We start from the raw sequence: 24349 nt of genomic DNA, 5'->3' as shown, positions 1-24349 counted from the left end.
TATTTAACATTTTGGAGATGTTATCTGACAGAAGATCCGATCCGAATCTGCTTGGGTGTAAGCCATCAGCACAGAAAAGCCTAGGACGCTCCCAAAACAGATTCCAATTATTTACAAAGAGCAGTTTCTGCTCATTGCACCATGATATTAACCATTCATTTAGCGCGAATAATCTACTAAACTTTTCATGACCTAGTCGGTACGTGGGAAGCGGTCCTGACACAATGATCGTTATATCAGGCGATGTGCTGCGTACCGTATCGATCAGATTCCTGAAGTCTTTCTTCAGAACCTCTGTCTGGCGCAGCCTGATGTCATTCACTCCCGCGTGCAGGACCACAGTTCCGACGCGCTCGTTCAGAATCTCGGGAACGTGAGCAGCGATTTCAGAAACACGAGCACCAGGAAAGCAGTGACTATGCACCTTACTTTTATTTAACGTAGCGTGTACGTGTCGAACGATGGAATCACCGATGATCACAGCATCGCGTTCTGTTTCGCGAAGAGGGGAGAAGCGGTTTTGTGTGGATATCTCGAAAACCGGGAGGGTCGGAGAGAGTTTTCTTGGTCTAGACCTGACTCGCGTCTTCCGCTGCGGAAATATCCAGGCTTCGTGGTGGCATGTTGGAGCCGGCGTAAACGAGACCATAGCTGATCGCGGCCTCGACGCTCGTGACCGATGCTGAGTAACACACGGAGTAGACGAGGTCGGAGTCAGCGGGTTAGTAACGTTAATCACTGATTTGTGTGCATCGGCGCGTGATGTTTCAAGAGCCAAACGCCGGTCTATCAGCTCGGCTTTTCTCACTAAAAGGTCGTGGATCTGTTTCTCAACAGCTTCCAGCTCAGACTGTACCGCGTGTAGCTCAAATGTGTCCTCACCTGCACCAAAAGGTAGACTACTTACATCTGATATATTCGCCATTTTAACAGATGGACAGTAAGTTAAGTTAGCAACGACGCTACCAGTGATGCTATCAATATTAATACTAATTTATGGCTTAAGTCTTGGATAAAATCCGTCTTTTTAGTGGTACGGGTGTGGAGTAGACGCACGATAGGCGAAAAAAATGTTTGTTTATAAATGAGTGCGGAGAAGACGCGTTCAGCCGTGATCCACGGACGTAACCTATAAGAGTATCCAGCGTTGGATCACTAGGCTTGAGACGCGTCTGCTCAACAGTCCGCGTTATAACTATGAGGTGAGGAAAAATAGAAAATGTTCGTTGTAAGTGAGTTTAAAGAGAAATCAAGAATTATAAATCAATCGATGGAGCTCCAAAGACAACAACGCGTTCAGACGCGACGCAATACACTACTTTAGAATTCATTATTCAATTTTGCGCGTAACAATGCGATTATTTGCGATTAACCGCAAGAAAATCATGCGATTAATCATGATTAAAAAATGTAATCGTTGCCCAGCACTAGTAATATGATAACAATGTATATAGTAGGTAACACATAAAAGTTACAACTGAGCCTCACAGTCGCGAAAATTTCAATTGCAAATGCAGCAACCCCCCAAATTCTGGGTTGAGAAAACTGGCTAAACCGGTTAATCTTAACACTCTACACTGAATGCCTTGTGAATGAAAGGTGAGAAAAGGTTGACTTTCACACACATCGAAGAACACTATCCCCATTCTGACTAGAATCTGAGTATGACGAAGTCAGGCTATAGATTTAATGTTATTACCTTTGCAATGGATCACGATTAATACCTTTCCCAATTATCCTAAGAACTCTGGTTAAGGTTTATAGAGATAATCATGCGGTAACTAGAGAGCCTATCTTCTAGTCGTGCCATCAAGAAGTTATACGATCAGTCTATACAAGTTAATATTCCATTATAAAATAATAGATGTATTAATTGTGTTTTAAGTCAGTCTTTTGTGGTACTTCTCAAACCTTCTTTGCAATAATAACAACCTTGCTACATGCTGCCTCTTTGGCTAGGCTATATGATCAAATCAAAACACATGGTAATTATTCTTTTGACAAAAAGAAATGCTCAACCCTCGTGCTTCTCCTTCAAAAAGGATTTCCTGATCCAGACAGAAGAAAGAGTACTCAAATGATCCAAGGTCCAGTCAGATGATTATAGTAAAAGTTATAACAAACTTTATTAAACTAATCAAATGAAAAGAATACTTGTTACAGATCATAAATGAGTACTAACTAACAGATGTAAAAAAATAAAATAAAATTAAATAAATTCAAACAATACAATTGGCAAAAACAAACTTACTTAATGCATCTTAAGGAAAGGACTCAAAGGACATGGTTGGGTCTCCATTCAAACACCCACACCTCACCAATGCAAAAGAAACAAAGAAAGGAAGTGAGGCCTACTTATAGACCTTAACCAGGGGGTGTATGGGTAATGTAGTGTACTATATTTAGTAGTGTAGTCTGCTTTGAATTGTGGGATATGTAGTACAAAGGGGAAAAAAAGTAAAAATTAAAGAAAAGGGCCAAATTCACAACAGTCATGTATGTAGTCGAAATGTAAAATAAATTTGGTGCCTTCTTGCCGCCTTCTTTAGTGCCATATGAGGTATCTGTAAGATAAATCACTCTTCCGTCTACAAGGCTAGTTACCACCAGAGCTTGAAATTAATTTCACACAAAATGTCTAGTTAGTTGGCGAACTCATTAGTGAATTACTCCTCATTTATATTTCTTTCGAAAATGAAAATGAATGATTTTTGCATCTTTGTAAGCAGGAACTGCAACACTGTAATCCTTATTTCTCCCGTCTCAGGGGAAAATGAGGGAATAATGCACGACCATTCAAAAATATGACTGGGTTTCTAACGATACAAGGCTTGATGCAAATGGGTGAAGTTTCCCTTTATGAAGTAAGACTTTATGAAAAACATGATCACTTAGTCTTTGCTGTCTTTCCCCTCTTTTTTAAAGGTTCAACTGGAGATGACAGTCAAGCTGCTCTTGATTACAAAGGGACCAGTCGCAAACTGAAAGACATATTAAAACAGGACTACAAGCAAATATTGGTTGGTAATTCACAGATGGGTCATCGGAAATACCTGAATGATATCTACACTGATTTATATGTGGTGGAGAATGAGACTGGAGGAAGAGTGAACGAGCACGAGGTGAGACAGTTTGAATCTAATCACAACCGACAGACTGCCAAGGAGACGTCAATCAAGTGTAAGGACATGTTTAAACAAAACGCAAATGTACTGACGATGGGGATCGCAGGAGTGGGAAAAACTGTCTCTGTCAATAAATTCATCCTTGACTGGGTTGAAGGAAAAGAAAATCAGGATATAACCTTCATTTTTCCTCTGCCGTTCCGTGAGCTAAACCTGATTACAGAGAACTGCAGTCTCATGGAACTGCTTCACGAACACTTCTTTACTGATCCTAAAGAACTGCCTTCTTTTCCTGAAGGTGACCGTAAGGTCTTGTTCATTTTTGATGGGCTGGATGAATGTCGCTTCCCTTTGAGCTTTACAGAGGGTGGCAGATTTACAGATGTTCACAAAAAAACAACAGTGAGTAAGATAGTAACAAGTCTTATCAAGAGACATCTGGTTCCCTCTGCTCTCATCTGGATCACATCCAGACCAGCAGCAGCCAGTCTGATACCCCGAAGATACATTGATCAGGTCACTGAAGTGCGAGGATTTAACGATGAGCAGAAAGAGCAATACTTCCTCAAAAACAGTCCTGAGGTTGCTGGGAACATCATCAGTCACATCAGGAAATTCAGGAGCCTGTACATCATGTGCCACATCCCCGTCTTCTGCTGGATCTCTCTCACTGTTCTTCGGCCTCTACTTGGTCGAGAGAGCAATGACAAAACTCCCACAACTCTCACAGGGATGTACATAAACTTCTTAATTTCTCAGAAGCATCAGATGGAAGAAAAATACTGTGCTGAGCCCGAACCTAAAGACAATGCAATGTCTTTTGATCAGATTATTCTGAAGCTTGGGAAACTGGCCTTTCAGCAGCTGGAGAAAGGTCAACTGATTTTCTACAAAGAAGACCTTGAGAAGTGTGGACTAGATGTCAGTGAAGGGTCAGTGTACTCTGGGTTATGCACTCAGATATTTCAGGAGGAAACTGTTTCAGCTATAAATGTTTACAGCTTCGTTCATCTCAGCATACAGGAATTCCTTGCTGCTCTCTATGTGTTCTTGATGAACAAAGACAAGAAAGCAAACCCATTTCTTCCATTCTGGAAAAAAATGACACAGAAACTCTCCAAAAAGCCACTGTTTAAACTTCATAAGGCTGCAGTCGACAAGGCTTTACAAAGCGAGAATGGACACCTGGACCTGTTCCTCCGGTTCCTCCTGGGACTCTCACTGGAGTCCAATCAGACTGACCTGAAGGAACTACTGCCAGAACTGGAATTCAAAGCAGAGAGCATTAAAGACACTGTTGACTATATCAAACAGACAATAGAGATGGAAGTATCAGTAGAGAGGACCATCAATCTCTTCTACTGTCTGAGTGAACTGAAAGACGATTTTGTGGAGGAAATCCAGAAGAATCTGAGCTCAGGAAATCTTTCAGAACAGAATCTCTCCTCTGCTCAGTGGTCTGGTCTGGTGTTTGTGCTCCTCATGTTAGAAGAGACTCAAGAGAAGTTTGAACTGCAGAAATACAGAAAATCTGATGAAGCTGTGATGAGACTGCTGCCAGTGATCAAAAACACCAATTTGGCACAGTAAGAGTCTACTTTACAATCACTTATATACATGATTAGTCATTTTAATTGGGCCTTAATCTAACATACGTGTATTCGATGGCTAAGACTGTTCAGAAAAAAAGGAATAAATGTATCAATTTGTGTGATGGTATTAAATGCCAATGTCTCTCCACCATAAGGCAAGCTGGGTCAGGCATCAGGCAAATTACCTATTTTAATATTCTTAATTTGATCATATAGAAACTGAAAATACTGGTTATTTCATAAAGAGAACTTTTGTTAGCTTTGCTTACATTACTTCAGTCAAATGTTTTTCCAAATGATCTGTGCTCCAGATTATAAACCAGACCTAATAAGCATCACTATTACATTACTGCTGTTTTGTTCTCTTCACAGGCTACATAGCTGCAATCTCACTGCTCAGTGTTGTGAGAGTTTGTCTTCAGCTCTACAATCCTCAAACATCTTTCTTAGAGAGCTGGACCTGAGTAACAATGACCTGCAAGATTCTGGAGTGAAGCTTCTTTCTGATGGACTGAAGAGTCCAAACTGTCAGCTGGAGATACTGAAGTAAATAGTTTTAAAATAATTAACGACATACAGTACTATCACAATGAATATTGTTGTAGAATGTGACATCTGCTCTCAATGGAATGCCAGTTCAAGAGACTAAACAAAATTAGCAGGAATGAGATTTTTTATCCATATTTATACAGATGTCCATATTTTTTGAGTTGAGAAGTGTGACCCACGTGGACTGCATAAGTCTGAGAAAATCAGCTTGATTCACAGTAAATCAGTGGTCGCAATGTGTTTAATTAGGGTGGAGCTAAACTCTGGCCCTCCAGGAGCTGGGTTTGTGTCCACTGCAGGAAGTGGAGCTGCACAAGTGAGTTTGGGCCACTCATAAAATGGAACTGAATGTGCAACTAAAAATGATTATAAATCTTCTCAACAACTGAGAAGCATTAAGGTGTCACTAGTTTTTAGCAGTTTTCTGCTAAAATAAAATATTTAGTTATTTTCAATTTAAAATAATTTGATAAAGTATTTTATATGAGGTATTTGAGGGAAATGAAGAATTTATTAGCAAATAAAATTCATTGCAAAGTAATGCATTTGAACTCTTTGCAAATACTATTTTATTTTATAATATGCACACTTTCACTCCTATTTGTATCAAGTTCAAGTTCAAGTTTATATAGCACATTTAAACAGCTGCTAGACAGACCAAAGTGCTTTACAGAACAAGCATATAAAAATAAAAGCAGCAAAACAACACATAAACACATAAAGAACAACTAAGCTAAGATTAATTTTAAAACAAAGAAACAAATGTAAAATAGTAAAAACAGCCCAAGAAAAGTAATCAATATGCTAACGAGAATAGGTATGTTTTGACCAGAGACTTAAAAACAGAGAGGTTGGGAGCCGTTCTGATCTCTAGAGGCAGGGTGTTCCACAGACAAGGCCCTGCCACCGCAAAAGCACGCTCCCCTCTACGCTTAAGCCTGACACGAGGGACTACCAGGAGCGCCTGGTCGTGGGATCTGAGACTTCTAGACAGAATGTACGGATGAATAAGTTTGGAGAGATAAACCGGTGCTATGTTGTGTAAAGATTTGAAGACAAAGAGAAGGATTTTAAAATCGATTCTCTGCCGAACTGGTAGCCAATGTAAAGATCTGAGGATGGGAGAGATATGATCATATTTGCGACAATTATGGATGAGTCTGGCCGCAGCATTTTGGACTAGCTGAAGGCAGGAAATTTGAGAATCTGATATACCGCAATATAGTGAGTTGCAATAATCCAGCCGACACGTGATGAAAGCATGAACCGCCATTTCCAGAGTTGTTGGAGTGAGAAAGCCTTTGATTTTAGATAGTAAGCAAAGTTGGTAGAAACCGGAACTGATTACAGATGAGATGTGTTTATCAAACTTTAAAGACTGGTCAACAAGAACACCTAAGTTCCGCACTCCTGTAGATTTAAAGGGAGATAGACTCCCCAAGTCTGGGCATGTGTACTGGGACCTTTCACTCGGGCTGAAAACAATGACCTCGGTCTTATCATCATTGAGGGATAGGAAATTTTGAGCCAGCCATGCCTTCACCTCCTCTAAGCACAGCAGAAGAGAGTTTAATGCTGCAGGATTATTGCACTTGATTGGAATGTAAATTTGGGTGTCGTCTGCATAAAAGTGAAATGATACACAGTGTTTCCTAAAGATTGTGCCCAGCGGTAGCATGTAGAGAGAAAATAGAGAGGGAGCCAAAATGGAGCCCTGTGGAAGACCACAGCTCAGAGGTGCCATGGAGCTGGAGAAGTTTCCCATCTTTACTAAAAACTTTCTGTCAGAGAGGTAAGACTGGAACCACGACAAGACTGAGCCTTTTATGCACACCCACGTCTCCAGTCTAGCTAACAGAGTAGGGTGGTCAACGGTGTCAAAAGCCGCCGACAGATCTAGGAGAACTTGAACCACAGTGTCTCCAGAGTCAGTAGAGATATAAATGTCGTTTAGCACTCGCAGGAGAGCGGACTCAGTGCTGTGGGCAGTCCTAAACCCAGATTGAAAAACCTCATATATACAGTTGTTTGACAAAAAAGTGTTGGAGTTGATCCAACACAATCAAGTATCTTTCTTTCTTTTAACCAAGAAGAAACTCATTGAGATTAAAAATATCTTTTTTCAAGAGTGTCCTGACAGGCAGCAGTAGCCTACATGCATACATACATACATACATACACACAGTCACAAAATACATAAAAATAATAAAAACATAAAACAAATGAAAATAGCAAATCCCTTGAAGTCAACCACAATCCTTAACACATCAGGCAAAACATTTACAGCCAGATGTGGCTGCCTCCACGTCAGTTAACATTTTCTTAAAAGTGTTCAATGAGACCAACTTATTAAAGGGGGGGTGAAATTTTATTTCATGCATACTGAGTTTTTTACACTGTTAAAGAGTTGGATTCCCATGCTAAACATGGACAAAGTTTAAAAAAATAAATTGTACGTTTGAAGGAGTATTTCTGTGCCAAAAATTGTCCTTCCGGTTTGTCACAAGTTTCGGAAAGTTTTTTTCGAGTATGGGTCTGCGTGATGTCAGCTGGGGCGTAATTTCCTTATATGGGTCCTAAGGGCACTTCTCCCGGAAAGCCGCGGGCGCGCGCGCACTCGTAGACCAGAGAGAGAAGGGAGCCAAAGCAGTACCTCATCTAAGCGCTCTGGGGTGCGTTTCCCGAAAGCATCGTTGGCCAACTATGGTCGCAAGTTCCGTCGTTACCAATAGAGTTCAATGGACATTGCGATGAACTTGCGACCATAGTTGGCCAACGATGCTTTCGGGAAACGCACCCCTGCTCGGCTTTTGGGAAGTCAATGGGTAACACTTTATTTTGATAGTCCGTTCGTTGAGACTATACTAGTTATTAGTAGCCATTCAGTAGCTTGTCAACAGTGCATCATTTGACATTCAACAACACTGTTTCAACTGACAAGTAACATACGTTCAACTGACTGCCTATAGACTATAAAGTACAATTCAAGTGTTAATCTACAGATTTTACGAAAAAGTGCCTGTTGACTGTCAATGTTATTTTGCAACAGGTTATTAACCAATTGGCAACTAACTTTCAATTGTCAACTAACTTTCTGTAGATTGAGTACCAACAACTCAAGATCAATCTGTCAGTTAAGAGGCTAAAAGCAGGTTTAAATATTGCCCCATTGAAGTCAACAGGGTGCAAATTTTTAAAAAAGGATAACACGGTGTAGGCAACACCGATTTTTGTCATTGTTCTCTGTATTGACAGCACTCCAAATTGACAAAAAAATGAGCTCAATGTTAAAATTGACCGGAGTTCTCCTTTAATTTACTGTGTTAAATGTTATTTATTGTGAAACTAACAGTGTGTGCAGGATGCCCTCCACAAACAAACACACACACACACACACACACACACTGTATGCATGGCATATTATATTTTTTTTCTCTCTAAACTCACAAAACTGTGACTGTAATGTTTGAATATGTCCAATCACATAAAAATCAAAACATAAAAACATACTTAAAGGTCAAATATATAATATAGGCTATGTACTGTAATACATCCAAAAATGACACTAATGCCTCATCAGATATTAAGGAAACATGTTAAGCTGAAATACTATCTTTTCTGACAACAATGCTAATCTAGTCAGTATTTTTTTCTTTTTGAAATTTACATTCTGTGATGGAATTTATGTTTATGTTTTGGCCCAGCGTGCTACAGCTGTAACATCAGTACAGCCTTGAAATCAGCAAACAAACGAACGGGATCAACAGAGATCGATTCTACCTGCCCTAAAAATAAAAAATAAAAACGGCATGTTTCTAACAGTTGCGTGACCAGAGACGTGACAAACCCCTGGTAAATATTGGAGATGTATTTGACAGATGGAGACAGCTTAGAGCCCAAAACGACGCATTGTTGGCTTATTTCCTCCTGAACAGGTAAGCATTAGCTTCAGGCTAATTTATCACGGCTACTAGGGACAGGCATTTTTTGTCATTTCAACATTTGTGTAACTTACTCACATTGATTTATATACCTAGAGTACCTGAGTTGGTTACTCGCAAAAACAATTGAGACACAGTCAGTAAAGTGATCCTGACTGGTCCTGGCTAACGCCGCCATGCTAACCCTGATAACGTTACCAGACAAGCAGCTTGTTTACAAAGTTCAGCGGCCGGAGCCGACAAGTGAGTTATTTTAAGCCATGAGAGGGGGGCTGTACATCGGGAAGAGAAGACTGTAAGTTTGCAGTGTGTTTAGCAATTGTTGCCGTAATTCTAAGCCAATGAAGTGTGTTCAGTCGGCAAAGTAGTGGTATTTTTAGCGGTTCCTATTGTAATTCTAAGCCGAGAAATGTGCCTGTTTGGCGTGTGGAGAGGACGGCGAGGTTGTGGCGGTTTTGGCGGTTCTTACTGTTCTTACTGTAATTCTAAGCCAAAAAAGTGTGTCTGTCAGTTGGGTAACAGTTGGGCTTTTATGACTGTCAATATAGCCAGCATAAGAACGTTAGCAGCTCGACTGTGCAGCGAAGTAATGTCTGGCTAGACTAGCGTCTAGCAACATTGTTATGGATGCTGCCGCGGTCTCCGCTCCGTGAACTTCTAGTGAACCCCGTGAGTCTGGGGAGGAGGGGGCGGGGGAGACGACTCTCTCCAGTATTTTGAATTTGTACTGCGGTAACTATTTTAAACACTAGCTGTCAGTATTACACATTAATTTTGACCTTTAAGGTAATTTCTCTAAGGTATTCCCCAAGGTATCATTGCTATCCCAATGCTGTAAAAAAGCTAATGTAAAGAGCTCAAAAGACTAAATTGACAAAAAAAGGGTTAAGAGGTTTCAAACTTACCAATTTTTGGTGCCTTGTTGTTTAAGGCAAGTTTCACCAGCATTTTCCCACGTAAAAGTGAAGCCATTTTGACAGTCGTTCCTTTCTCAGAGAGGTTTTATAGCATACATATACATAAAACCTGACTCATGCCACTTAGTTGCAACAAAGGCAAACTGCAGTATCATAGTGAAACCAAGGCAGTACTGCAGTACGGGCAGATACTGCATTCTGCCTTGGATTCACTCTACTTTTCAATACAATACTGCAACTAAAAATGTAAATTTATATAAGAAATTTATTAGGTAGCCATATGAAATTTTAACAGATTGAAGAGCAGATCCTGCACTTTTTATTTGTGCAAAAAAATTTTTTTTTTTAAAATTGGAGATACTGCTCTTAGCCTTTGTAGGGCAGACATGCTGATGCACCATTCCATTGTATCTCTGTCATGATAGAAACATGGAAGCAAATGCAAGTTAACTCTTTTCTCTTTATTGTAAACAAGTTGATGATAGATAATGTCCAGGGCGAAACAGGATAGTGGCGCAGGGACTTCGATGGTCAGATGTGCCGTGATGAAGGGTGATGACGTGACGTGACAAATCCAGGGTGAACATCCACGGGGACACGAACAGGAACGAGGAGACACCGAGACTGGAACAAGACGAGATCACACACCGGGAACCACATACAACGATCTGACAAAGGAGATGAGAATTGAGTGAGCATATATAGGTGCTGAGATGAGCTGCAGCTGGTGACGGAGTGATGAACTTGATTGTTGATGAGTGCTGATCAGCCAACACGCCCACACAATCAGCACGCAACATACAACAACAGAAACACGAGACAAGAAAGAGGCATAGGATTTATGAACCGTGACAGTACCCCCTCCCCTAGGAACGCCTCCTGGCGTTCCCAGGCTCCCTTACCTGCCGATTGTAATCATCGATAAGGGAGTGATCCAGGATGTCTCTAGCCGGTACCCAACTCCTCTCCTCCGGACCGTAACCTTCCCAGTCCACCAAGTACTGAAATCCGCGTCCCCTCCGCCTTGAGTCCAGAATACGACTGACCGAATAAGTAGGTTCCCCATCTACGAGTCGCGGCGGGGGGGGAACCGGGACTGGCGGATTAATACGAGCAAAAAAAACGGGCTTAATTTTGGACACATGAAAGACGGGATGAATCCTCCTGTACACTGGAGGAAGATTGAGGCGGACTGTCACCGGACTAATGATTTTAGTGACAGAGAATGGGCCAATAAATTTAGGAGCAAGCTTATTAGAAACGGAGCGGAGAGGAATGTCCTTGGTAGAAAGCCACACTTTAGAACCGACGACATACACGGGAGGCTTACGCCGGTGGCGATCGGCTTTGGCCTTAGTGCGCGCCCCCACTTGGAGTAGAGTCTCACGGGCTCTAGTCCAAGTGCGGCGACACCTCTGGACGAAGGCGTGGGCAGAGGGGACCGCGACCTCGGATTCCAGACTAGGAAAAATAGGTGGCTGGTACCCTAAACTACATTCAAACGGTGATAGGCCCGTGGATGACACTGGCAACGTGTTGTGGGCGTACTCCACCATAGACAGTTGCTGACTCCAAGAGGAAGGATTCTTGGACACTAAACATCGCAACGTTCTCTCCAAATCCTGGTTGGCTCGCTCAGTTTGGCCGTTGCTCTGGGGATGAAACCCAGAGGACAGACTGACAGTCGCACCCAGGCATTTACAAAACTCTCGCCAAAATTTGGACACAAATTGGGGTCCTCTGTCAGAAACCACGTCTATCGGGAGGCCATGTAGCCGAAAGACGTGATTAACGACAATCAACGCTGTCTCCTTGGCTGAGGGTAATTTGGGCAAGGGAATGAAATGGGCCGCCTTCGAGAACCGGTCCACCACGGTCAAAACTACCGTGTGACCCTGGGAGGGTGGGAGGGCGGTGACAAAATCTAGAGCGATATGGGACCAGGGTCTCGAAGGCACCGGCAGCGGTTGAAGTAACCCATCTGGAGGGCGATTGGAAGTCTTACCTGTGGCACAAACTGAGCAAGCCAAGACAAAATTGTGAACGTCACGAGCCATGAGAGGCCACCAGAATCGTTGCTTGACCAAAAATTTAGTGCGATTAACTCCTGGATGGCAAGCCACATTGGAACAATGTCCCCACTGAATCACGCTGGACCGTAAACCCTCAGGCACAAATAAACGATTCGGTGGACAACGAGTCGGAGGCGTTACCCCTTCTAAGGCCTTCTTGACCTTCGATTCGATCTCCCATGTGAGTGTAGAGACGAATAGAGACTCTGGTAAAATGCACTCGGGAGTAGACGGGCGTTCGGAACGGTCAAAAATACGCGATAAAGAATCGGGTTTGATGTTTTTGGAACCCGGGCGGTACGAGAGAGTAAAATCAAAACGACCGAAAAAAAGAGCCCACCGAGCCTGCCTGGAGTTTAGTCTTTTAGCTGTCCGAATATATTCCAAGTTCTTGTGATCGGTCCAGACGATAAAAGGTACCCCCGACCCTTCTAACCAGTGGCGCCATTCCTCCAATGCTAACTTGACTGCCAATAACTCTCTGTTGCCAATGTCATAATTGCGCTCCGCAGGGGATAAACGATGAGACAAAAACGCGCAAGGATGCATCTTATCGTCTGAGGAAGAGCGCTGGGATAACACTGCACCTACCCCCACCTCTGACGCATCGACCTCCACCACGAACTGACGTGATGGATCAGGGGTTATCAGAATGGGGGCTGAAACGAAGCAACCCTTTAGTTTGGCAAACGCAGCCTCGGCTGCGTCTGACCACCTGAACGTCGTTCTGTGGGAGGTCAAGGCGGTCAGAGGTGCGGCTAGTTGGCTGAAATTGCGAATGAAACGCCGGTAGAAATTGGCGAACCCCAGAAACCTCTGTAGGGCCTTACGGGAATCTGGACTTGGCCATTCTACCACAGCCTTAATCTTCTCAGGATCCATGCGCATTCCCTCAACCGACACGATGTAACCTAAGAAAGGAACAGACTGTGCATGAAAATCGCATTTCTCCGCCTTGACAAAAAGCCCATTCTCTAGCAATCTCTGGAGCACTTGTCGGACGTGTTGCACATGTTCCTGGAGAGACGAAGAAAAAATCAATATGTCATCCAGGTAGACATATATGAACTGATCGACCATGTCTCGCAACACGTCGTTGACAAGTGCTTGGAAGACCGCTGGGGAGTTGGACAGCCCGAAGGGCATGACCAAGTATTCAAAGTGCCCCCTGGGGGTGTTAAAAGCGGTCTTCCATTCATCCCCCTCCCTGATGCGGACCAAATGATAAGCATTACGTAAATCCAATTTCGTGAAGATGGATGCTCCCTGCAACCTCTCGAAGGCTGAAGACATCAACGGCAAAGGATAAGTATTCTTTACCGTGATGCTGTTCAGCCCCCGGTAGTCAATACAAGGTCGCAGAGACCCGTCCTTCTTCCCCACAAAAAAGAACCCCGCCCCCGCTGGAGAAGAGGAAGGACGGATGAACCCTGTTGCTAGAGAATCAGAAATATATTTCTCCATGGCCTCCCTCTCTGGAACAGAGAGTGAATATAACTTGCCCTTGGGCAGAGACGTACCTGGCAGTAAATCTATGGCACAGTCATAGGGACGATGCGGGGGAAGAGAAGCAGCCCGAGACTTACTGAACACCTCCTTCAGGTCCAGGTACTCCGCGGGCACGTTAGATAAATCCACTGCCTCCTCCTGAAACACAGGGACAGAAACAGACGGACAAGCAGACACAAGACAAGACTTATGACAAAAACTGCTCCACGCAGACACAGAATTGGTAAGCCAGTCCACTCTAGGATTGTGACGGGTGAGCCAGGGGTGACCAAGGACGATGGGTGCGAGGGGAGTGTCCAGAATGTAAAAGGAGATGATTTCTGTGTGATTTCCTGATGTGATGAGAGTGATGTCTTCGGTGATGAGTGAGATGGTGGGAAGTTCCTGGCCGTTAAGAGCGTGTACTGAGATCTTGTGTGTGAGGGGTCTGAGGGGAACTTGGAGTTTGCGTGCAAATGAATGGTCCATGAAATTACCTTCTGCCCCAGAATCCAGCAGTGCTCGTATTGAATGTTCTGGGCTGAAGAGAGAAGTGCATGGAGCATCGTGTTAAGAAAGCTCGACAGAAGTTGGGTTCACCTGCATAGGACTCAGGAACTGGTAGGCGGGGCTCCGACTGGGAGGGATTCTCTAGTGGTGGTGGGGGAACCGGCGGTGTGGGGGGCGCAGCGGGACCTCGCAGATGTTGAAGCTGTTGGGTGAGCCCGGACACCTGCGCCACTAGAGCCTGAACAGCGCGAGCTGTATCGTTGAGGTTCTTCTCCTGGGAGTCCATTCGAAGTATGCTGCTGTTCACGAATTCCTCCAGCGATCTGGTGGAGCTACTCGCTGCTTCCATCGAACGGTCAGATCGTTCTGTCAAGATAGAAACACGGAAGCAAATGCAAGTTAACTCTTTTCTCTTTATTGTAAACAAGTTGATGATAGATAATGTCCAGGGCGAAACAGGATAGTGGTGCAGGGACTTCGATGGTCAGATGTGCCGTGATGAAGGGTGATGACGTGACGTGACAAATCCAGGGTGAACATCCACGGGGACACGAACAGGAACGAGGAGACACCGAGACTGGAACAAGACGAGATCACACACCGGGAACCACATACAACGATCTGACAAAGGAGATGAGAATTGAGTGAGCATATATAGGTGCTGAGATGAGCTGCAGCTGGTGACGGAGTGATGAACTTGATTGTTGATGAGTGCTGATCAGCCGACACGCCCACACAATCAGCACGCAACATACAACAACAGAAACACGAGACAAGAAAGAGGCATAGGATTTATGAACCGTGACAATCTCATTATTATTTTAAATTGATGAAGCACTTATTTTATGATATTCTATTCAAATCTATATTTGTACTGTGGTTTTATTGTTGTTAGTTTTTTATGATTTTTTATTAATACTGTAAAGCACATTGGACAATGTAAATTGTATTTAATTGTGCTATATAAATAAATTGCTATTGCCATTGCCATCAGTGTAGGAGGAACTCAGGGTCTTGGAAGGAAGAACTCATCTGAGTGAAATAGCGCATGTATCCAGTCCGTGGAGTGGAATGGCGCAGCAAGAGATGACACAGAGCGGGTCCTATTACTGGCCACTGGGGGCGAGTACATGAGAGGACACTGGAGATTATAGAATCTCGCAAATGTGTTGGGTGTCGCCCAGCCTAGGGGCCATGCGCTAGAGCCCAAGAGGAAGCCACACTCCTAAAATGTCTGCAGGTCCCCTACCCTCTTGATGGAGGCCAATGCAACCAGGAGCACTGTCTTCATAGACAGGAACTTAAGCTCAACTGATTGCAAAGGCTCAAATGGAGCTCTCTGCAGGGCAGATAACACCACTGCGAGGTCCCAAGAGGGTATGAGGGGAGAGCGAGGTGGATTTAGTCTCCTTGTCCCCCTCAGGAACCTGATGACCAGGTCATGCTTCCCCACGGACTTACCTTCAACTGCGTTGTGATGTGCTGCGATAGCGGCAACATATACTTTGACAGTGGAGGGAGACAGCCTTCACTCCAACCCATCTTGGAGGAAGGTAAGCGCAACACTGATCAGGCATTTTCTGGGGTCTTTTCGTTTCACTTCAACACATAGGTGTGTCTCGTGGACAAGGCTCTAGTGGAAGTGATGGTAGCCACCACCGGAGGTGCCAGAGGGTGCCCTGTCTTTGAGAAAGGAGGTCCGTCCTCAGAGGAATTGGTCAGGGAGGGGTTGTCACGAGGAGCATCGTCAGCGTTTTGATGGTTGGATGGTCGACCCAACCATCAGCCAAAGTATCGCCTCTCGAAGAGGGGATAGATCGGGGTGTGGTAGACGGGACTCTACCTCTAGTGAGGTCATTGAGTCTCGACCGCAGCGTCGCAATGGTCATGTTCCCGCAATGAGAACATGAATCATCCACAAACGCTGCCTTAGCGTGATCTAAGCCCAAACACGCCAGGCAGCGATTGTGCCCATCAGACTGGGAAATGATCCGACTGCAACCAGAAGTGCATGAGTGAGACATCTTTATAAAGCTCTTTTGTGAGAGGAAGTTTAAACTGCAGAGTGCAGAAGCGCCCAGGGAGAACACATGACTAGAAGACCACTGCACAGATCAGCAGGCAATGTGAACTCGCTGGAATTCGCCGTCACACCAACACCTGGAAGAGTAACTTGTCTCGAAGAGTGAAGATAATGGCAGAATGGCTTGTGGAGTGAAGAAAACTCTTGTTTCCGAAGCGAAAACTGCATGTTGCCAGCTAACTTCTTTATATACCCATGAGGTGGGGCGGAGTTACGCTATGCAAATTCCGCAGACCCAAGGCATTTTTATGCCATTGGCTCGTTTTCTAAAACTCGAGGGTGATAGGCTTCTAAGCGAAACCTCCAATTTCGTCAGTCACTGACGTAACTCGTAGTGACCACACGAAAGGGAACATTAGTTAGAATCACATCGATTAGCGATTATTTTTTTCTTGGGTTTTTAAAGTTTGGCCATGTGGGACTGTCAACAATCTGAAAGAGATTTAATGAATCACAATAAGCTCAGAAATCATCAGATATTGGTTGTAACCAGTTCCAATTTAGGTCTCCGAAGACTACTAATTCCTTAGAGTTAAAATCAGAAAGGAGTTGCATTAAGGAGGGCAGAGCACCGCTAACAGATGAAGGTGTCCTGTAACAACCAACGACTGTTATAGTGATTTAGAGACTTCGAGCTCCAAGGCTAAGAATTTAAACTGTTTAACTAATGATATTGATAGCAGTACATTAACTTGATACTGGTTTTTGATGTAGATTTTGATTATTTGATGTAGTATACCTAATATGCTGAAAATTATCTGATAATTATAACAGTATGTTCAAGGTGTTTAGTTTTCATTGACTTTTAGTTTGTTTTCATTCATCTTCTGTGTTCCCGCCACTCGTTTGTCTCCATGGTCACTGTCATTGAGTTCGTTTGCATCAGCTGTGCGTCATTAAAGCTACAATATGTAATTTTTTATAACCTCTTACAATAACAAAGGCATACGTTGATGACGCAAAATTCCAGCGGAATTACGGAACTTGTCGCCAAGCTGATGGATCTAATAATGTTTATAGATGAGTGAATACATTGATGTTTGTTTTTAACATGACTGTGGTATGAAGCAGGGCGCGATTGCTAATGAGAGACAGATATCAGCGCCACACACGAGTACCCGCGGGTATAAAGGAATAAGGACCCGCAAGTGCTGTATTAATACTCACACAGGTCAGTTTATTAGGCAAGGCAAGGCAAGTTTATTTATATAGCACTTTTCATACACAGTGGCAATTCAAAGTGCTTTACATAGAAGAAATTAAAATAATAAAAAGAAATAAGAATAATTAAAACAGTTTAGAAAAATAAAAAATAAAATACAGTACAGTACAAACAGTCGGACGAACATTGGCACAGTGCTCATTCATTAAATGCATAGCTAAACAGATGTGTTTTGAGTCTGGATTTGAAAGTGACTACTGTAGGAGCACATCTGATCTCTTCTGGAAGCTGGTTCCAGCTGCGGCTGGCATAATAGCTAAAAGCGGACTCGCCATGCTTAGAGTGAACCCTTGGTATTTCTAGCTGATATGATCCTAGTGATCTGAGTGCTCTGTTGGGTTTATATTCAGTGAGCATATCTGCAATGTATTGAGGTCCTAGGCCATTAAATGATTTATATACCAGTAATAATACTTTAAAATCAATCCTAAATTTAACTGGGAGCCAGTGTAAAGACCTGAGGACTGGTGTGATATGTTCATATTTTCTGGTTCTGCTCAGAATCCTGGCGGCAGCGTTCTGTATGAGCTGCAACTGTCTTATGGTCTTTTTGGGAAGGCCAGTGAGGAGTCCATTACAATAATCCACCCTGCTGGTGATGAAAGCATGAACAAGTTTCTCTAAGTCTTGTCTGGAAACAAAGTATCTAATTCTTGCAATATTTTTTAGATGATAGTATGCTGATTTAGTTATTGCTTTGACATGACTACTGAAACTAAGGTCTGACTCTAGTGTCACACCAAGATTCCTGACTTGATGTTTAGTTGTTTGACCCCTAGAGTGAAGGTATGCGTTCACCTTGAGAACTTCATCTTTGTTTCCAAATGCAATGACTTCAGTTTTGTCTTTGTTTAACTGAAGAAAGTTTTGACACATCCAACTGTTGACTTCGTCAATGCATTGGCACAGGGAGTCAATGGGGCTGTAATCGTTAGGCGATAGGGCTAAGTAGAGCTGTGTGTCGTCTGCATAGCTGTGGTAAGCAATTTGGTTCTTTCTCATTATTTGGCTCATTGGGAGCATATACAGGTTGAACAGGAGTGGCGCAAGAATTGAGCCTTGAGGGACTCCGCATGTCATGGATGTCCACTCAGACTTATGATCTCCTATACTCACATAATAACCTCTCCCATCTAAGTATGACCTGAACCATTTTAGGACTTTCCCAGAAAGCCCCACCCAGTTTTCCAGCCTGTCAATAAGTATGTTATGATCGACAGTGTCAAATGCAGCACTGAGGTCGAGTAGTACCAGCACTGATAATTTGCCTGAATCAGTATTTAAGCGAATATCGTTTATTATCTTTATGAGCGCTGTCTCTGTGCTGTGGTGCGGTCGGAAACCAGATTGAAAATTGTCAAAGTATCCATTCGAGCATAAGAATTTGTTCAGCTGATTGAAGACAACTTTTTCAATGATCTTGCCTATGAAAGGAAGATTTGAGATCGGCCTATAGTTGCTTAATATGGTCTTATCCATATTGTTCTTTTTCAGGAGGGGCTTGACAACTGCAGTTTTCAGGGAGTTTGGAAAACTCCCAGAGAGAAGTGAGGCATTTACCACTTCTAGAAGATCTGCTTCTAAACTATTTAACACACTTTTGAAAAATGATGTGGGAAGTGTGTCAAGAGCACAGGTTGATGTTTTAAGGTGCTGTACGGTTTCTTCCAAAATTTTGCCATCAATTTCTTTGAAGTCAGACATAGTAACTACTTTCTCAGGTGGTTTGATGGTCTGTCTAACCCCAGGGCAACTCAAAGATGTGCTGATCGCCTTTCTGATATTATTGATTTTCTCAGAGAAGAAAGAGGCAAACTCACTGCACTTGTTGTCTGAGAGCATTTCACTGGGAATCTGGCTTGGGGGGTTTGTCAGTCTCTCTACAGTAGCAAAAAGAGTGCGTGTGTTGTTTAAATTACTGTTTATAATATTTGAGAAGAAAGTCTGTCTAGCTTTGCCTAGTTCCATATTAAAAGCATGGATGCAGTCTTTGTAGATGTTATAATGGACTACAAGTTTAGTCTTCCGCCACATGCGCTCTACTTTTCTGCATTGTCTTTTCATATTTTGCACTGCTGTTGAGTTTCTCCAAGGTGCTTTTTGTCTGCCACTCTTCTTCCTGACTTTAACAGGAGCAATATCATCAATTACACTTTTAACTTTTGAGTTAAAGGAATCAAGGAGAAAATCAACAGAGTCTGCAGATATGCTTGGTGTTAAGGATATAGCCTTCATAAATAGTACACTAGTGTTCTCATTTAAGCATCTCTTCTTGACAGACACAGATCTAGCTTCAGTGGCAGGAGAGATCAATATATCAAAGAAAATACAGAAATGATCAGACAGTGCTACATCCTTAATAACAATCGATGAAATGTTTAGACCCTTACTGATAAGTAAATCTAGAGTGTGTCCACGATTGTGTGTGGGTCCATGAACATGCTGAGTCAGATCAAAAGTTTTTAAAACAGTATTGATTTCTTTTGCCATATTGGTTTCTGCATTATCTATGTGGATGTTTAAATCTCCAGCAATGGCAAAACAGTCAAACTCTGATGTAATTGTTGATAACAGTTCTGTAAAGTCCTCAGCAAAGGCTGGAGAGTATTTTGGAGGCCTGTAAATAATGATAAGTAAAATGCGTGGAGCACCTTTTAACACAATACCCAGATATTCGAAAGACAAGTAATTCCCAAATGATTTTTGCTTACATTGATAGATATCTTTAAAAAGAGCAGCTAGACCCCCACCTCTCTTAACAGCTCTGCAGACACTCATAAAAGTAAAGTTCGGAGGGGCTGCTTCATTGAGGATTGTTGCACTGCAGCTGTCTTCTAGCCAGGTTTCATTTAGAAGCATAAAATCCAGATTGTTTGTGGTTATTAAGTCGTTGACTAGAAGTGATTTATTTTTAAGTGAGCGAATGTTAAGGAGTGCTAACTTAACAGACTTACTTTTCCCCACAGCAATATTAGTTTGACGTGTAAGAGGCACCAGATTAGTTAGGTTTGCTGTACGGCTATTGAAGGCCTTAGACTTTCTATCTTGTAATAGAACAGCAATAGAGGAAGATACAGGCACACTGGGTTCCCGTTTGTTCTGTAAACATTTGAGAAAGTTACTGTTATCAAAACGGGGACCCGACACATATCACTGAGAGCTGGTATCAGTTGTTTTCGGTTCACCTCGAGCAGATGGAGGAGGGTGTGGGCCCTGGCGTTGTGGCAGAGGCCGAAGAGCTCTCACAGGAGGGGGAGGGCGAGCTGGGCCCGCAGGCTTTGGTGGTAATGGTGCCTGTCTTTTTTTGGTTGGTATTTGGGGGCTTGCAGCAAAAGAGTGGGATAGTCTGGTTCCAGCATACACCAGTTCTTCCATTTTCTGTGAGAAGCACAGGAGTGGAGTTGCTGGGGAGAGGGAGAAAGTGTCTGGTGAGAGGGGCTGTTGCTCTGGTGTTATCAGAGGCTGTGATATGCTGTCCTGGATTCCCTGGCTGTTTTCCAGGAAGTCGTCCTTGGGTGGTGAATCTTGGAGCAGTTCTGATATGTCTGTCTGTGGTGAGCTGTGTGGACAGGGCTCAGCTGATATTGTGTCCGTGAGCAGAGGTTGTTGTGGCGGAGTGGTGTTATCATGTCCATTTTGCTGTTGAAGTGAAGTCCCGTGGTCATTCATACTGTGTCCAGATGTGTGTGTGCCGTTCAGATTGAGTGGATTGGCACACACTGCCGAATAAAACTTGTGAGGTAACGCAGTGCTGTTTGAATTGGTCTACACTATCACACTAAACTGCATTTTGCATTTTCTGTGGTGACAAGTGAACAAGGATTCCGGGACGACCCATTATTTAAAATTGGAATTTCTCTGAAATTAAAAATCTTTGGGAACTTTTGAGATATTTTAAGTACACACTTGCAGGGAATATATCACACTGTGCAAGTGATTTTTGGATATTTTATTACAAAATTCTTACATATTGTACCTTTAATCATCTTGTTTGAGTCACTATTTAAGTTCTCCCTTCACAGTCTGTCATTGTTCAGGCTACCGTTACATTAAGTGTTTTGCATCTGCCTGTTCTCCTGCCTGTTGGAATAGTATTAAACTTCGTGTTTTGGAACCTTCTTCATCGTCTTCATCTGTATTCCTGCATGCACCGATGATAATATTGTTACTTGCCTCGTCATATTCAATTACAAATTTCACGAATTACATAACTTATATATTTTCAATTTGAAACAACGAAAGAACAAAATTCTTAATTAGTCTCAGGAAATTACTATTTAAGTTTTTTTTTTTTTTACAGTTACAAATAAATAATACCTAATGAATGGATGAAATAGGTATAAATGTTCATGACATGTGGACTTTTGCTGTGTGTGTCTGTAGGTTGTCTGGCTGTATGGTGACAGAGGAAGGTTGCGGTTATGTGTCTTCAGCTCTGAGTTCAAACCCCTCACACCTGAGAGAGCTGGATCTGAGCTACAATCACCCAGGAGATTCAGGAGTCAAGCTGCTCACTGAAAAACTGGAAGGAGATTTAAAAAAGAATGGCTTTTAAATTGTTTGGATTTATTTACAACACAACATAGTCCAAAGATACACAACAAATGCCAAAAAAGCACTTATTGAAAACAATGATCCAAAGACAGAGACCTTTGTGCCATTCCTAAAAACAACGTACATACCTTTTATTTTCAAGGTGCTTGATTTTCACTTTACCATGTTCATGTTCACTGAAGTCCTCAGTGGCATCTGGGCCCTGAAAAAAAAAAGTGAACATACTGATATCAAGAGAAAGGCCTGCACGATTTTGGGAATAAATTTGAGATTTTTCTGGTTAAAATTGCTTTTTAAAATTCACAGAATACACACACACACACACACACACACATGTTTCCAACAATAATATAATGAACACCAGGTTTGTTGTGCCTTGTAGGCATAAGCTATGCACAGTGTTGGATAAAATAATAATATCAATAACCTATAGCAGTATAAATCTTCCAAAAGATTTCAGTAACAACTAAGCTAGAGAAAAATATATTGATTATCATGTTACTTCAAATGTTTCCATTCGTTATGATGATATGAAATGAGATAATAGTAAAAACATGAAGCCATTTGCTTTTCAAACGCGATCGCGCTGCAAAATATGATACATTCAAACGCGATTGCGCTGCAAAGTATGATACATTCAAACGCGATTGCGCTGCAAAATATGATACATTCAAACGCGATCGCGCTCAAATATAAAACATTATGGTTACCATATACATATCTACGTTTGAGCAGATATCCACAAACACAGTAACAGTAAACACGGGTCTAAATATTATAATATTCACCATATATCTAGCAACAGTTCAACTGCAATGTGAAATTTATGCAACAATAGCAAACTAATATGTAAGAATTTTTTACCTTACACCTTTCTTGTCTTCAAATCGCGTTCTTCTTCTTCTGATGTAAATCCAATGTAAGCTCAGGCGCGTCTAAAAGCAGAGACTTGTAAAGTGTTTTGGTGTTTTGTTTTTGAGGTAGGCCTAATGAGCGCGATCGCGTTCCATGTGGAGATTTGCATGTGAATATCTTTTGCGCGAGTGGGCGTGGTAAATTAAAAAAATAATGAGCAAGCGTTTGAGAAGCTGGACATCTTGTTGGTTTTATACAAATTACTTAAACAGAGAATATTTGTTTTCAGTTTGAATCCGATCATTTAAAAGTACACACTTAAATGTTTATAAAGGTATATGGCTCATAAATGTGTGACAAGTATTCGCTGAGTTTTGTTTTACTGGAATGCGCATGCGTCGCGTCTGAACGCGTTGTTGTCTTTGGAGCTCCATCGATTGATTTATAATTCTTGATTTCTCTTTAAACTCACTTACAACGAACATTTTCTACTTTTCCTCACCTCATAGTTACAACGCGGACTGTTGAGCAGACGCGTCTCAAGCCTAGTGATCCAACGCTGGATACTCCTATAGGTTACGTCCGTGGATCACGGCTGAACGCGTCTTCTCCACACTCATTTACAAACAAAAATTTTTTCGCCTATCGTGCGTCTACTCTACACCCGTACCACTAAAAAGACGGATTATATCCAAGACTTCAGCCATAAATTAGTGTTAATATTGATAGCATCACTGGTAGCGTCGTTGCTAACTTAACGTACTGTCCATCTGTTAAAATGGCGAATATATCAGATGTAAATAGTCTACCTTTTGGTGCAGGTGAGGACACATTTGAGTTGCACGCGGTGCAGTCTGAGTCTGGAAGCTGTTGAGAAACAGATCCACGACCTTTTAGTGAGACAGGCCGAGCTGATAGACCGGCGTTTAGCTCTTGATACATCACGCGCCGATGCACACAAATCAGAGATTAACGTTACTAACCCGCTGACTCCGACCTCGTCTACTCCGTGCGTTTCTCAACATCGGTCCCGAGCGTCGAGGTCGCGATCAGCCATGGTCTCGTTCACTCCGGCTCCAACACGCCACCACGAAGCCTGGATGGCTCCGCAGCGGAAGACGCGAGTCAGGTCTAGACCAAGAAAACTCTCTCCGACCCTCCCGGTTTTCGAGATATCCACACAAAACCGCTTCTCCCCTCTTCGCGAAACAGAACGCGATGCTGTGATCATCGGCGATTCCATCGTTCGACACGTACACGCTACGTTAAATAAAAGTAAGGTGCATAGTCACTGCTTTCCTGGTGCTCGTGTTTCTGAAATCGCTGCTCGCGTTCCCGAGATTCTGAACAAGCGCGTCGGAACTGTGGTCCTGCACACGGGAGTGAACGACATCAGGCTGCGCCAGACGGAGGTTCTGAAGAAAGACTTCAGGAATCTGAT

The 24349-nt window shown here is 42.7% G+C and overlaps 1 protein-coding gene across 1 annotated transcript in view; it reads left to right on the top strand.

Annotated features, from left to right (window-relative positions):
• The window catches only part of LOC311081546 (NACHT, LRR and PYD domains-containing protein 12-like), a 30342-nt gene extending 8007 nt beyond the window's left edge, over positions 1–22335 (top strand). Inside the window, exons 3-5 of the mRNA XM_084112097.1 lie at positions 2926–4711; positions 5090–5263; positions 21883–22335. Coding sequence (XP_083968223.1) covers positions 2926–4711; positions 5090–5263; positions 21883–22054 — 2132 coding nt within the window. The 3' untranslated portion in view covers positions 22055–22335. The remainder of the gene's footprint in view (positions 1–2925; positions 4712–5089; positions 5264–21882) is intronic.
• Positions 22336–24349: the final 2014 nt, after the last annotated feature.

The sequence above is a fragment of the Abramis brama genome (genome assembly GCF_963993115.1).
Source record: "Abramis brama genome assembly, chromosome: 4".
Classification (NCBI taxonomy): domain Eukaryota; kingdom Metazoa; phylum Chordata; class Actinopteri; order Cypriniformes; family Leuciscidae; genus Abramis; species Abramis brama.
Note: the sequence above shows the minus strand (reverse complement) of the source record. Positions and strands in the feature narration are given on the sequence as shown.